Source organism: Heterodontus francisci, chromosome 12 (assembly GCF_036365525.1).
Source record: "Heterodontus francisci isolate sHetFra1 chromosome 12, sHetFra1.hap1, whole genome shotgun sequence".
Taxonomy (NCBI): domain Eukaryota; kingdom Metazoa; phylum Chordata; class Chondrichthyes; order Heterodontiformes; family Heterodontidae; genus Heterodontus; species Heterodontus francisci.
This window is the reverse complement of record NC_090382.1, coordinates 104,757,691-104,770,240: the sequence shown is the minus strand read 5'-3', so window position 1 is coordinate 104,770,240 and position 12,550 is coordinate 104,757,691. Positions and strand designations below refer to the sequence as shown.

The following is a 12,550-nucleotide window of genomic DNA, read 5'->3' as shown; positions in this document are numbered from 1 at the left end:
CATTACAGAGACATGGCTGCAGGATGACATAGAATTGGGACCTGACTATTGAAGGGTACATGGCATTTAGGAAGGACATGAAGCTAGGAAAAGGTGAAAGGGTAGCTCTGTTAATTAATGATGGTATTAGCGCAATAGAGAGGGATGACCTAAGTTCAGGAGACCAGGATGTAGAAGCCCTTTGGGTAGAGAGGAGAAATCATAAAGGCAAGAAGTCACTTGTTGGGAGTGGTGTACAGGCCACCTAACATTAACCACACCGTAGGACGGGTATAAAGGAAGAAATAATGGAAGCTTGTCAGAAAGGTACAGTGATAATTATGGGGGATTTTAACCTACATATATAATGGAAAAATCAGATGGGCAGAGGTAGCCTAGATGAGGAGCATATGAATGTTTTCAGGATAATTTCTTGGAACAATACGTTCTGGAGCCAACCAGAGAGCAGGCTATACTAGACCTGGTATTGTGCAACGAGATAGCACTAATTAATGACCTCATAGTCAAGGCACCCCGAGGTAGCAGTGGTCATAAAATGATTAAATTTTACATTCAGTTTGAGGGAGAGAAGAGTGGGTCCAAGACTAGTATTTTAAACTTAAATAAGAGCAATTATGACGGTAGTGAAAGCAGAGCTAGCTAAAGTAAACTGGCAAATCAGGTTAAGGGATAGTCAGTAGAGATGCAGTGGCAGACATTTAAGGGGATATTTCAGAATAGACAGAATAGATACATTTCAACGAGAGAAAAAAATTCCAAGGGTGGGACCCGCCATCCGTGGTTAACTTAAACAGTTAAAGATAGTATCAAACTTAAAGAAAAGGCCTATAATTGCACAAAGAGGGGAGGCAGGTCAGATGATTGACCATAACATAAAAAAAGCAAAGAATAACTAAAAGATTGATATGACAGGCAAAATTAGAGTACGAGAGAAAGCTAGCTAGAAATATAAAGGCGGATCGTAAGAGTTTCTATCGATATTTAAACAAGAAGAGTTAACAAAGTGAGTGTTGGTCCGATAGAAAGTGAGTCTGGGGAATTAATAATGGATAATAAGGAGATGGTAGATGAATTGAACAGATATTTTGCATCAGTCTTCACTATTGAGGATACAAGTAACATCCCAGTATGCGCTGTAAGTCAGGTAATGGAAGGGAGGGAGGAACTTAAGAAAATTACAATCACCAGGGAAGTGGTACTGAACAAATTGTTGGAGCTGTGGGCTGACAAGTCCCCGGGTCCTGATGGACTTCATCCTAGGGTCTTAAAAGAAGTGGCTAGTGAGATAGTTGATGCGTTAGTTTTAATTTTCCAAAATTTGCTAGATTCGGGGAAGATTCTGTTAGATTGGAAAAGAGCGAATGTAACTCCTTTATTCAAAAAGGGAGGGAGACAGAAAGCAGGAAATTACAGGTCAGTGAGCTTAACGTCTGCCTTAGGGAAAATGTTAGAAGCTTTTATTAAAGACATTATAGCCGGGCATTTAGAAAAATTAAAGGTAATCAGGCAGAGTCAACATGGTTTTGTGAAAGGGAAATCATGTTTAACCTATTTATTGGAGTTCTTTGAGGGAGTTACATGTGCTGTGGATGAAGGGGAACTGCTGAATGTACTTAGATTTCCAGAAGGCATTTGATAAGGTGCCACATCAAAGGTTATTGCAGAAAATAAAAGCTCATAGTGTAGGGGGTAACATATTGGCATGGATAGAAGATTGGTTAGCTAACAGGAAACAGAGTAGGCATAAATGGGTCATTTTATGGTTGGCAAGATGTAATGAGTGGTGTGCCACAGGGATCTGTGCTGGGGCCTCAACATTTTCCAATTTATATATATGACTTAGATGAAGGGACCGAAGGTATGGTTGCTAAATTTGCTGATGACACAAAGATAGGAAAGTAGGTTGTTAAGAGGACATAAGGAGGCTACAAAGGGATATAGATAGGTTAAATGAATGGGCAAAGAGCTGGCAAATGGAATATAATGTGGGAAAATGTGAAATTGTCCACTTTGGCAGGAAGAATAAAAAAGAAGCATATTATCTAAATGATGAGAGATTGCAGAGCTCTGAGATGCAGAGGGATCCGGGTGTCCTAGTGCATGAATTTCAAAAGGTACAGCACGTAATTAGGAAAGCTAATAGAATGTTATCGTTTATCGCAAGGGGAATTGAATACAAAAGTAGGGAGGTTATGCTTCAGTTATACAGGGCATTGGTGAGACCACATCTGGAGTACTGTGTACAGTACTGCTCTCCTTATTTAAGGAAGGATGTAAATGCGTTGGAAGCAGTTCAGAGAAGGTTTACTAGACTAATACCTGGAATGGGCGGGCTGTCTTACGAGGAAAGATTGGACAGGCTAGGCTTGTATCCGCTGGAATTTTGAAGAATAAGAGGCGACTTGATTGAAACATATAAGATCCTGAGGGGTCTTGACAGGGTGGATGTGGAAAGGATGTTTCCCCTTGTGGGAGAATCTCAAACTAGGGGTCACTGTTTAAAAATAAGGGGTTGCCCATTTAAGACAGAGATGAGGAGAAATGTTTTTCTCTCAGAGGTTTGTGAGTCTTTGGAATTCTTTTCCTCAAAAGGCAGTGGAAGCAGAGTCTTTGAATATTTTTAAAGCAAAAGTAGATAGATTCTTGATAAGCAAGGTGGTGGAAGGTTATTAGGGGTAGGTGGAAATGTGTAGTAATCAGTTCAGCCATTAACTTATTAAGTGGCAGAGCAGGCTCGAAGGGCCGAGTGGCCTATTCCTGCCCCTAATTCGTATGTTCATATGTTCGTATCTGTGGCGATCATGATGCTTGGGCCAGTGACATCAGGTTCCACCAATGAAAGGCCGCCCCCACTGCATGATCTCACGTGGCCCCAGTGCCCGTCGCTGCACGGTTCATTTGCACATAAAATGGGGTATGAAATGGGAAATGTAGCCGAAACAGAAGTTACCCCAACTTCCAGTTCCGTGGTCGGGAATGCCGTGGGACTCATAAAATCCCGGGTGTTAACTGTTTCTCTCTCCACAGATGCCGCCAGACCTGCTGAGTATTTCCAGCACTTTCTTTTTTATATTCTATTGGTTTTGTTGATTGTTTCTCTGCAGTGATTGGACTCATAGCAAATTGCTTTTCATCATTTCAGATCAAGCATTAACCCTTCGTTTTCAGGAAAGGATTCGGGCAAATTCAGACAAAAGGAGGAATTGTAACAATGCAATGGTGAAGCAAGAAAAGTTAATGAAAATTTATTCCAAATGTAAAAAAATACGAATATTACAGTGATGTTAGATTTTAGTTACAAGGTTTAATGCATCAGGAAGATTGTATAAATTGAGATTCAATAGTAAAATGTATTAGTTAGTTACACTGGTTAAATTAGTTACATTCAGTGACAATCAATCAGCTGATTAATGTTAGTGAATTCATCCTAAGAGTGCAAAAACCATTTTATAAAAACCACAATCTGTGAACAAAGTCTAAAAAGTTCCCTTAATGATTGTTGCTTTTTGAATGAAAGAGTTTTGAAGTTCTTAACACAAAGTAGTTTGAGCATAATAATTACCAAAGCCTCGATCCAGTAAGTCAGGCAGCTGACAAATCACCGATGTGTCAAAAAGAATATTATCTCAACACTCATTTCCCACTTAAGGAATTAATAATTCTGCAGGATGGAGAGGTGGGGGAGTGACTGAGGGACAGCAGAAGGTGTTAGCACTTTAGTTATATATTAATTAATTGCCTCTGTGCTTTCAGTTGTTTAATATTAATGAGGCTGATTATCTAATTGTATCAAAATTGTGCAGTGACACGTCATAAAATCATCCACACAGGAGGAGGCTATTCGGCCCACCGCGCCTGTGCCAGGTCTTCGAGAAAGCTATCCAATTAGTCCCACTGCCCTGCTGTTTCTCCCATAGGCCTGTAAATATTTCCTTTTCAGGTATTTATCTCATTTTCTTTTGAAAATTACTATTGAATCACAGAATCAAAGAATTGTTACAGCACAGAAGGAGGCCACTCGGCTCATCATTGTCTGCGCTGGCTCTCCGAAAGAGATATTTATCTAATGCCAGTCCCCTGCCTTCCCCCCAATTCTTCCTTCCAGGTAACAATCCAATTCCCTTTTGAAAGCCTTCACTCTCAGGCAGTGCATTCCAGATCCTAACCACTCGCTGTGTGAAAATGTTTTTCCTCATGTTGCTTTTGCTTCTTTTGCCAATTACCCTAAATCTGGGCCCTCTTGTTCTCGATCCTCCCACCAATGGGAAGAGTCCTGACCCGTCATGACCTCGAATACCTATCAAATCTCCTCTCAACCTCCTCTTCTCCAAGGAAAACGGTCCCAACTTCTCCAATCCATCCACATAGCTGAAGTTCGTCATCCCTGGAACCATTCTTGTGAATCTTTTCTGCACTCTCTCCAATGCCCTCACATCTTTCCTAAAGTGTGGCATTCAGAACTGGACACAATGGGCTGGATTTTGTGGAGGAGGTGGGTCTCCTGGCACTGGGCTGAAACAGTGGGGGTGGGGGGGGGGTGCCCCGTCTTGACCTTTTTGTCCCACCCCGGAGCAATCTTCCAGTGTTTAATTTTTAAGCTGTTTTACTTCCCACCTGGAGTAACTGTGTTCAGTTCTGAACACTGCACCTCAGGAAGGATATATTGGCTTTGTTGGGGGGGTGAGTTTGCAGGGGAATGCAACGCACATTCACCAGAATGATACCGGGTACTAAAAGGGTTAAATTATGAAGACAGGTTGCATCGACGAGGCTTGTATTCCCTTTAATTCAGTCATTTATCTGCTTATTCTCTGCTGCCCCCTCATCCTAACTTTACTGTACACCATTTCCTGGCTACTGAGGCTTTTAAGTGTTAGTATTCTGAAATAAACCTGTTAATAACTGTGTTTAGATACAGCATTCAGGAATCCAATCCGGACTCGAGCTTCCCCAGTTAAAACAAAAGCTGCATATAAATCGCACCCATCTCGCACTGAGCTTTTTAAAAAAATGCAGCCTCTACACAAGTTAATACGGTGATTCAAACACCTTCATTGCATAAGCAGTGTTAGTGAAAGTGTTAAAACCCAGGTGTGTTCCATCTGTGGGTCTACCTCTCCTGCAATACTGGACAATGACCCTCTCACCTGGATTCCCTTTAATGCAATGTAAACTCTGATGCGTAAAGTGAGCCTGGGATTTGATGGCAATCTCTCCAGGTTTCATAACACCCTCACAATTGGCGATCAGTGTTTACAAGTTTTGATAAAGACCACTCTGTAGGAAGAATAATACTGGGAAAAGTTAATCCCACACCACCCCCTTCTAAAAGTAACCTCCCTCCCTCAAATTTCTGTCTGATTCTCCCTTCGATCTTGTGTATTAGCCATCAATTAAATCCCTTCTGCCTTGTAAAAATAAATCTGCAACAATTCATTCTATGAATAATGTCGAAAACATCAAAATGAATAGAATAAAAAGTATTGAGTCCCAGGCACTGAAGATTGAAGCTTAGTCACTGAGGTTCCCTCGGAGAGTGAGAGATGATTATAGCTTAATAGGTTTGCTTTATGTGACGCTGGTGACCTTTCACATCTTGCTGTAAGGATTGATCAGTAGCACAGTCTCATCTCCTATCTCACAGTTGTTGTGATCTGGAGACTGGCAGGTTGGAGGTTCTGGGACCTCGCAGTCAATGGGCAGGTTTGCATAATCCTAAAGAAAAACAGATGCACAACATCAGAAACAGAAACTGGGCTCGAATGGAACAGAACAGAAAGAGAGAAGGGGAAGGAAGGAGGGAAGGAAGTTGCATATTTCTACCACCTTCATCATTCCTGGACATCCCAAAACACTGCTGTATTTTAGGAAGGACTCCTCCATGTATCCTCACTGCTGAAATCGAGACTCTGCTCTGACTCAGACTGCTGGCTACAATTTGAAAAGGTTTGAAATCCCATCTTGCCGTCACCTCAGCATTCCCGCTTTCTCAAGGTGTTAGTCGTGGCTTGGTGGGGAGCTGTCTGGTATTTGAGTCAGAAAGTCAAGTCTCACTCCAGAATCCAGGCTTAAACTCCGATGCACTTCTGAGGGAGTACTGCTCTGTGGGAGGTGCAGTATTTCGGATGAGATGTTAAACCATTGTAAATTGCCCCTAGTGTAGGTAGGTGACAGGGAATATGGGATTACTGTAGGGTTAGTATAAATGGGTGGTTGTTGGTTGGCACAGACTCGGTGGGCCGAAGGGCCTGTTTCAGTGCTGTATCTCTAAATAAAATAAATAAATAAAAATAAATAAATAAAGAAGACCCAAGGAGTTCTCCCCAGTGGCCTGGGCAATATTTAACCCTCAACCAACACCACTGAAAAGCAGGTGATCTGCTCATTATCAGCTTGCTGTTTGTGGGATCTTGCTGTGCACAGAAATATTTAATTAACTGTAAAGTGCTTTGGGACATCCTGAGGTGGGGAAAGGCCCTGTACACCTTGATCTAACTTGTCCTATCTCCCACTCATTGTCATCCTGCACCATGGACTGGTCTGGGTGACTGTTTTACAGTTTCAGAGTGAGACCCTACACATTTTTCTGGGGAATTTACTGGAGTTTCAGGGATCGCGTTCCATCCAGTTCCCCATCAAGCCCAACGAACTCTGGCTTCTTGGCTGCTTCTCCCCAGTTTCTCAGTAAATACAGAGTTAAAGAATCCTGTGCCCCAAATGCTCAAGAGCCTGCAGATCTAGAATTCCAGCACTCAGTGGGACAAATCTTCCCTTAAACTACATCTGTGAAGAACTAGCCATTATCATCATCATCACACAGTTACATCTCACTCGCCTGCACTGTGAAATCACTCCTCTGCTTATTGATGAGCTTCACAATCTGATCAAAGGTCGGGCGATCTGTGGGCTCGAGATTCCAGCACCTTGTCATGATGTCATACCTATTGGAAACAAAGTTCAAAGGTCATGTGCAAGCCTGCATTAATTCTATAACTCCCCTCTTTCCAGAATCCTGACCCCAAGTCTCTCACCCTCAGGTTCATGATCCAAGTCCATTACACTAAAGGTTCATGACCGCAGGTTGCTCACACTATCTGTCAGATTGGCTCGGTAGTATCCTACTCCAGAGACTTCAGTAAGTAATGCGGGCTGACATTCCAGTGCGGTACTGAGGGAGTGCTGCTCTGTTGGAGGTGCCATCTTTCAGATGCAATGTTAAACCAAGGCCCCATCACGTGATGTAAAGATCCCATGGCATTATTGGCTGCACCTTAACAGCAATCCTTTATTTATGGTATTTTTATAGAATTTGATGAACTGTTTCAGAGATCAGTTAAGAGTCAATCATGTTGGTGTGGGATTGGGGTCACTTAGAGGTCCAGATTGGGTAAGGATGGCAGGTTTCCTTCCCTCAACAACATTAGTGAATGAGTTGGGTTTTTATGACAATCTGACAGCTTTATGGTCACTTTTACTGAGACCAAATTTTTATTTTCAAATATTTTAAAAAGTGAATACAGATTCTCAAACTGCCCGTTGTTGGTTTTGGACAGACACACTCTTATCAGTCCAGACCTTTGATCTGATCATATGTAATATCATAGAATCATGGAATTATACAATAAAGAAGGAGACCATTCAGCCTATTGTGCCAATGCTGTTCCATTGAAAGAGCTATCCAATTAGTTCTACACCCTGCCTCCATTCCCTTTGTCTTTTTCCTCTTAGCCCTGTAATTTATTCCAGATTATAACAACACGCTGCATGAAAAACATTATAAACTCATTTTCTTTCTCCCTTTCTCTGGTAAATCCAGAAAAGAATACACAATGAGGAGCATCTCTTACAGTTCTGGAGTTGCAGAATCGGGTCTGTCCATCTGGAATCCGCTTCTTATCAGTTTATAGAACCTGGTGTCTACAGGGATTCCAGGGTAAGGGCTCGAACCTTCAGCGTAAATAAATTTACAGTCAGTATTTACAGGAGATCGCCCAAGCATGGTCAGTATTTACAGGAGATCCTCCATCCCCGAGTGTGTCAGTATTTACAGGGGGTCCCTGGGACTGTGTCAGTATTTACAGGGGGTTCCTGGGAGTGTGTCAGTGTTTACAGGGGGTCCCTGGGAGTGTGTCAGTATTTACAGGGGGTCCCTAGGAGTGTGTCAGTATTTACAGGGGGTCCCTAGGAGTGTGTCAGTATTTACAGGGGGTCCCTGGGACTGTGTCAGTATTTACAGGGGGTTCCTGGGAGTGTGTCAGTATTTACAGGGGGTCCCTAGGAGTGTGTCAGTATTTACAGGGGGTTCCTGGGAGTGTGTCAGTGTTTACAGGGGGTCCCAGGGAGTGTGTCAGTATTTACAGGGGGCACATTTTATGCTCTCTCACGCAGCAGGTTTGGTGGCAGGGAGAGCATAAAGTCAGGAAGTGGGAGGCCGCTGAGGGCCAACCCTTGCCCTTGCTACTGACACCCCCTCCCCAACCCGCAAGACCCCTCCTGCTCTGACTTACCTGAGGCCCAGTTCCAGTGATGCTCTTCAACCTCCGGTAGGTGCAGCTGCAGCTGCCGGCCTCTGATTGGCCGGCAGTTCTGCAAAGGCGGGACTTCCAGTGACAGGGTCCTTGATCCCGTGGAAGGCCCGCCGCTGTCCACTTAAATGCCTGAACGGCACTAAATTCTGTGGGCTGTCTATAGAAAAGGCGATGCGGGGATCTTGGCATCAGGTCTTCTGGACATCGAGACCTCCGCCACCAGGATAGAATGGCCCCCAGGTGGTCCCTGGGAGTGTGTCGGTGTTTACAGGGGTCCCCAGGAATCTGCCAGTATTTGCAGGGGTTCCCCGAGGGGGTTTGGGGGACTCCTATTTGAGAATTGCTGTCAGTTATGAGTGACGATTCATTTGTTGCATTTTGGCAGGAGAATGGGCAGAATTCTGACTCATCGAGGAATGAACAGACGAGTTACCCAGTGAGAAAATCTCCCAGAGAAGGATCCCATAGGACCAGACATCACTCTGCACCGTGTACACACAATCGAAGATACTCTCGGGAGCCATCCACTTCACTGGGAGACGTGCCTGAAAGCAGAGAGCAGGTCATAGCAAACAATGATAGAACAAGCAGGAGACAAATTCAGTTCATGAGAATCAGACCAGGACACACTGAAGATTCCGAGCAGAGTAAGCAAGCTCTGCCGGATAAATAGATTTTCATCTTCAAGACTAAGATTACGATCTTGAAGTGTCAGCTGTTTATTTTTTTCTTATGCATCTATCGAATCCCATTAACCCCACATGTATCAACTCTGACTATATTTTCTCACAGGCAAGTTCGAACCTGTGCCCTCTTGTCGCCAAATTTGCTGACAATACAAAGATAGGTAGGAAAGTCAGTTGTGAGGAGGACTCAAAGTGTCTGCAAAGGGATATAGATAGGTTAAGTGATTGGACAAAAAGTTGGCAGATGGAGTATAATGTGGGAAAATGTGAGGTTGTCCACTTTGGTGGGAAGAATAGAAAAGCAGAATATTATCTAAATAGAGAGAGACTGCAGACTGCTGTGGTACAGAGGGACCTGGGTGTCCTTGTACATGGATCACAAAAAGTTAGCATGCAGGTACAGCAAGTAATTAGGAAGACAAATGGAATGTTGGGCTTTATTGCAAGGGGCATGGAATATAAAAATAGGCAGTCTTGCTAAAACTGTACAGGGCATTGGTGAGACCACACCTAGAGTACTGTATACAGTTTTGGTCTCCTTACTTCAGGAGGGATAAACTTGCATTGGAGGCCGTTCAGGGAAGGTTCACTAGGTTGATTACTGGGATGAAGGGGGAGGAAAGATTGAGCAGGTTGGACCTATACTCATTGGAGTTTAGAAGAATGAGAGGTGATCTTATTGAAACACATAAGATTCTGAGGGGGCTTGACAGGGTAGTTACTGAGAGGATGTTTCCCCTCATGGGGAATCTAGAACGAGGCAGCACAGTTTCAGAGTAAGGAGTCTCCCATTTAAGACAGGGATAAGGGAGAATTTCCTCTCTCAGAGGGTTGTTAATCTTTGGAATTTTTCCCCAGAGAGCAGTGGAGGCTGGGTCATTGAATATATTCAAGGCTGAGTTAGATCAATTTTTGATTTTTGATGGCTATGGGGGGCAGGCAGGAAAGTGGAATTAAGGCCACAATCAGATCAGCCATGATCTGATTGAATGGTGGAGCAGGCTTGAGGGGCCGAATGGCCTACACCTGCTCCAATTTCTTATGTTCTTATGTTCTCTTTACACTTTCAGGAAGTGAAGTGGATGGTGAGAACAGGCAAGATAGGAACAAAAAAAATTTCATATAACAGCTTTGACACGCTCAGCTTATCCCAAAGTGCTTTCCAGCTAATGAAGTGTAGTCACTGTTGTAATGTAGGAAATGCAGCAGCCAATTTGCACACAGCAAGCTCCCACAAACAGCAATGTGATAATGATCAGATAAGCTGTTTGTTGATAACATTGCTTGAGGAATAATTATTGGGCCAGGACACTGGGGAGAACTCCCCTACCCTTTCAGTCATGCCATGGGATCTTTTCTGTCCACCTGAGAGGGCAGATGGGGCCTTGGTTTAATGTTTCATCTGAAAGATGGCACCTCCAACAATGCAGCACTCCCTCAGAACTGCACGGGGCTGCACTGGAATGTCAGCCTGGATTATGTTCTCATGTGACTTGAACCCACAACCTTCTGACTCAGAGGTGAGAGCCACAGCTGACATCTAAGGGGTAGAATCTGGCTAATTATCCCATATTCCCTAATCCAGAGGAACTGTGGCTAATTATAAAATGCTTTCCACTGCCAACTGAGATCAGCTAGCACTAATCAGCGACCTCCATCACCTAGAAGGACAAGGGCAGCAGACGCATGGGATCACCACCACCTGCAAGTTCCCCTCCAAGTCACACACCATCTCGACTTAGGAACAGGAGTAGGCCATTCAGCCCATTGAGCCTGCTACACTATTCCATGTGATTATGGCTGATAATCCACATACATGCCTTTTCCCCACACTATCCCCATATCCCTTTATGCCATTGGTATTTAGAAATCTGATAGGATAAAGGCAAAGAGATTGTTTTTTTTATTTGCTTGAGGGTGTTGCTGGCTGGGCCAGCATTTGTTACCCAACCCTAAGGCTTGTTTAGCCATTTAAGAGTCAACCACAGTGCTGTGGGTCTGGAGTAACATGTAGGCCAGACAGTAGATTTTCTTTCCTAAAGGACATTAATAAACCAGATGGGTTTTTACAACAATTGACAATGGTTTCATGGTCACTATTGGACTAACTTTTTAACCCCAGACTTATTAGTTGAATTCCAATTACACCATCTGCTGTGGTGGGACTTGAACCCATGTCCTCAGAGCACTAGCCTGGGCCTCTGGTTTACTAGTCCAATGACATTACCACTGTGCCACTACCTCCCTCCTTGGAAATATATCATTGTTCCTTCACGGTCACAGGGTCAAAATTCTGGACCTCCCTCCCTAACAGCACTCTGCGTGTACCTACACAACATTGACTTCAGCAGTTCAAGAATGCAGCTCACCATCACCTTCTTAATCATAGAAAGTTTAAGGCACAGAAAGAGGCCACCTGGCTCATTGTATCTGTGCCAGCTAAAAAAATGATCAACCTATTCAATCCCACCTTCCAGCATTTGGTCCGTAGCCCTGCAGATTACGGCACTTGAGGTGCATATCCAGACTCCTTTTGAATGAGTTGAGGGTTTCTGCCTCAACTACCCTTTCAGGCAGAGAGTTCCAGACCATCACCAGCCTCTGGGATGTTTTTCCTCATCTCCCCTCTAATTTATCTACCAATCACTTTAAATCTATGCCCCCTCATCACTAATCTCTCTGCTAAGGTGGATAGACCCTTCACTTCCACTCTATCCAGGCCCCTCAAAATTTTGTACATTTCAATCAGATCTCCCCTCAGCCTTCTCTGTTCCAAAGAGAACAATCCCAGCCTATCCAATCTTTCCTCATAGCTGCATTTTTCCAGTCCTGGCAACATCCTCGAAAAATCTCCTTTGTACCCTCTCTAGTGCAATTACATCCTTTCTGTAATGAGGTGACCAGAACTGCACACAGTACTCAAGTTGTGGCCTAACCAATTAGTTATACAGTTTCAGCATAACCTCCCTGCTCTTATATTCCATACCTCGGCTAATAAAGGAAAGGATTCCATATGCCTTCTTAACCACCTTATCAACCTGTCCTGCTACCTTCAGGGAATCTGTGGGCATTCAGTCTAAGGTCCCTCACTTCCTCTACACCTCATTAATCGTGTATTGCTTTGCCTTGTTTGACCTTCCCAAATGCGTCACCTCACACTTCTCCAGGTTGGGCGGCACAGTGGCGCAGTGGTTAGCACCGCAGCCTCACAGCTCCAGTAATCCAGGTCCGGTTCTGGGTACTGCCTGTGCGGAGTTTGCAAGTTCTCCCTGTGGCCGCGTGGGTTTTCACCGGGTGCTCCAGTTTCCTCCCACAGCCAAAGACTTGCAGATTGAT

General features: G+C 43.9%; 1 protein-coding gene across 2 annotated transcripts in view; it reads right to left on the bottom strand.

Annotated features, from left to right (window-relative positions):
• Window positions 1-3,229: 3,229 nt before the first annotated feature.
• LOC137376038 (macrophage colony-stimulating factor 1 receptor-like) overlaps window positions 3,230-12,550 on the bottom strand; it is a 73,692-nt gene continuing 64,371 nt past the window's right edge. For both annotated transcript variants that reach the window (XM_068044006.1, XM_068044007.1), the window contains 4 exons: window positions 8,962-9,073; window positions 7,848-7,947; window positions 6,836-6,941; window positions 3,230-5,715 (listed from right to left, as the gene is read on the bottom strand). In XM_068044006.1, coding sequence (XP_067900107.1) covers window positions 5,590-5,715; window positions 6,836-6,941; window positions 7,848-7,947; window positions 8,962-9,073 — 444 coding nt within the window. In that variant the 3' untranslated portion in view covers window positions 3,230-5,589. The remainder of the gene's footprint in view (window positions 5,716-6,835; window positions 6,942-7,847; window positions 7,948-8,961; window positions 9,074-12,550) is intronic.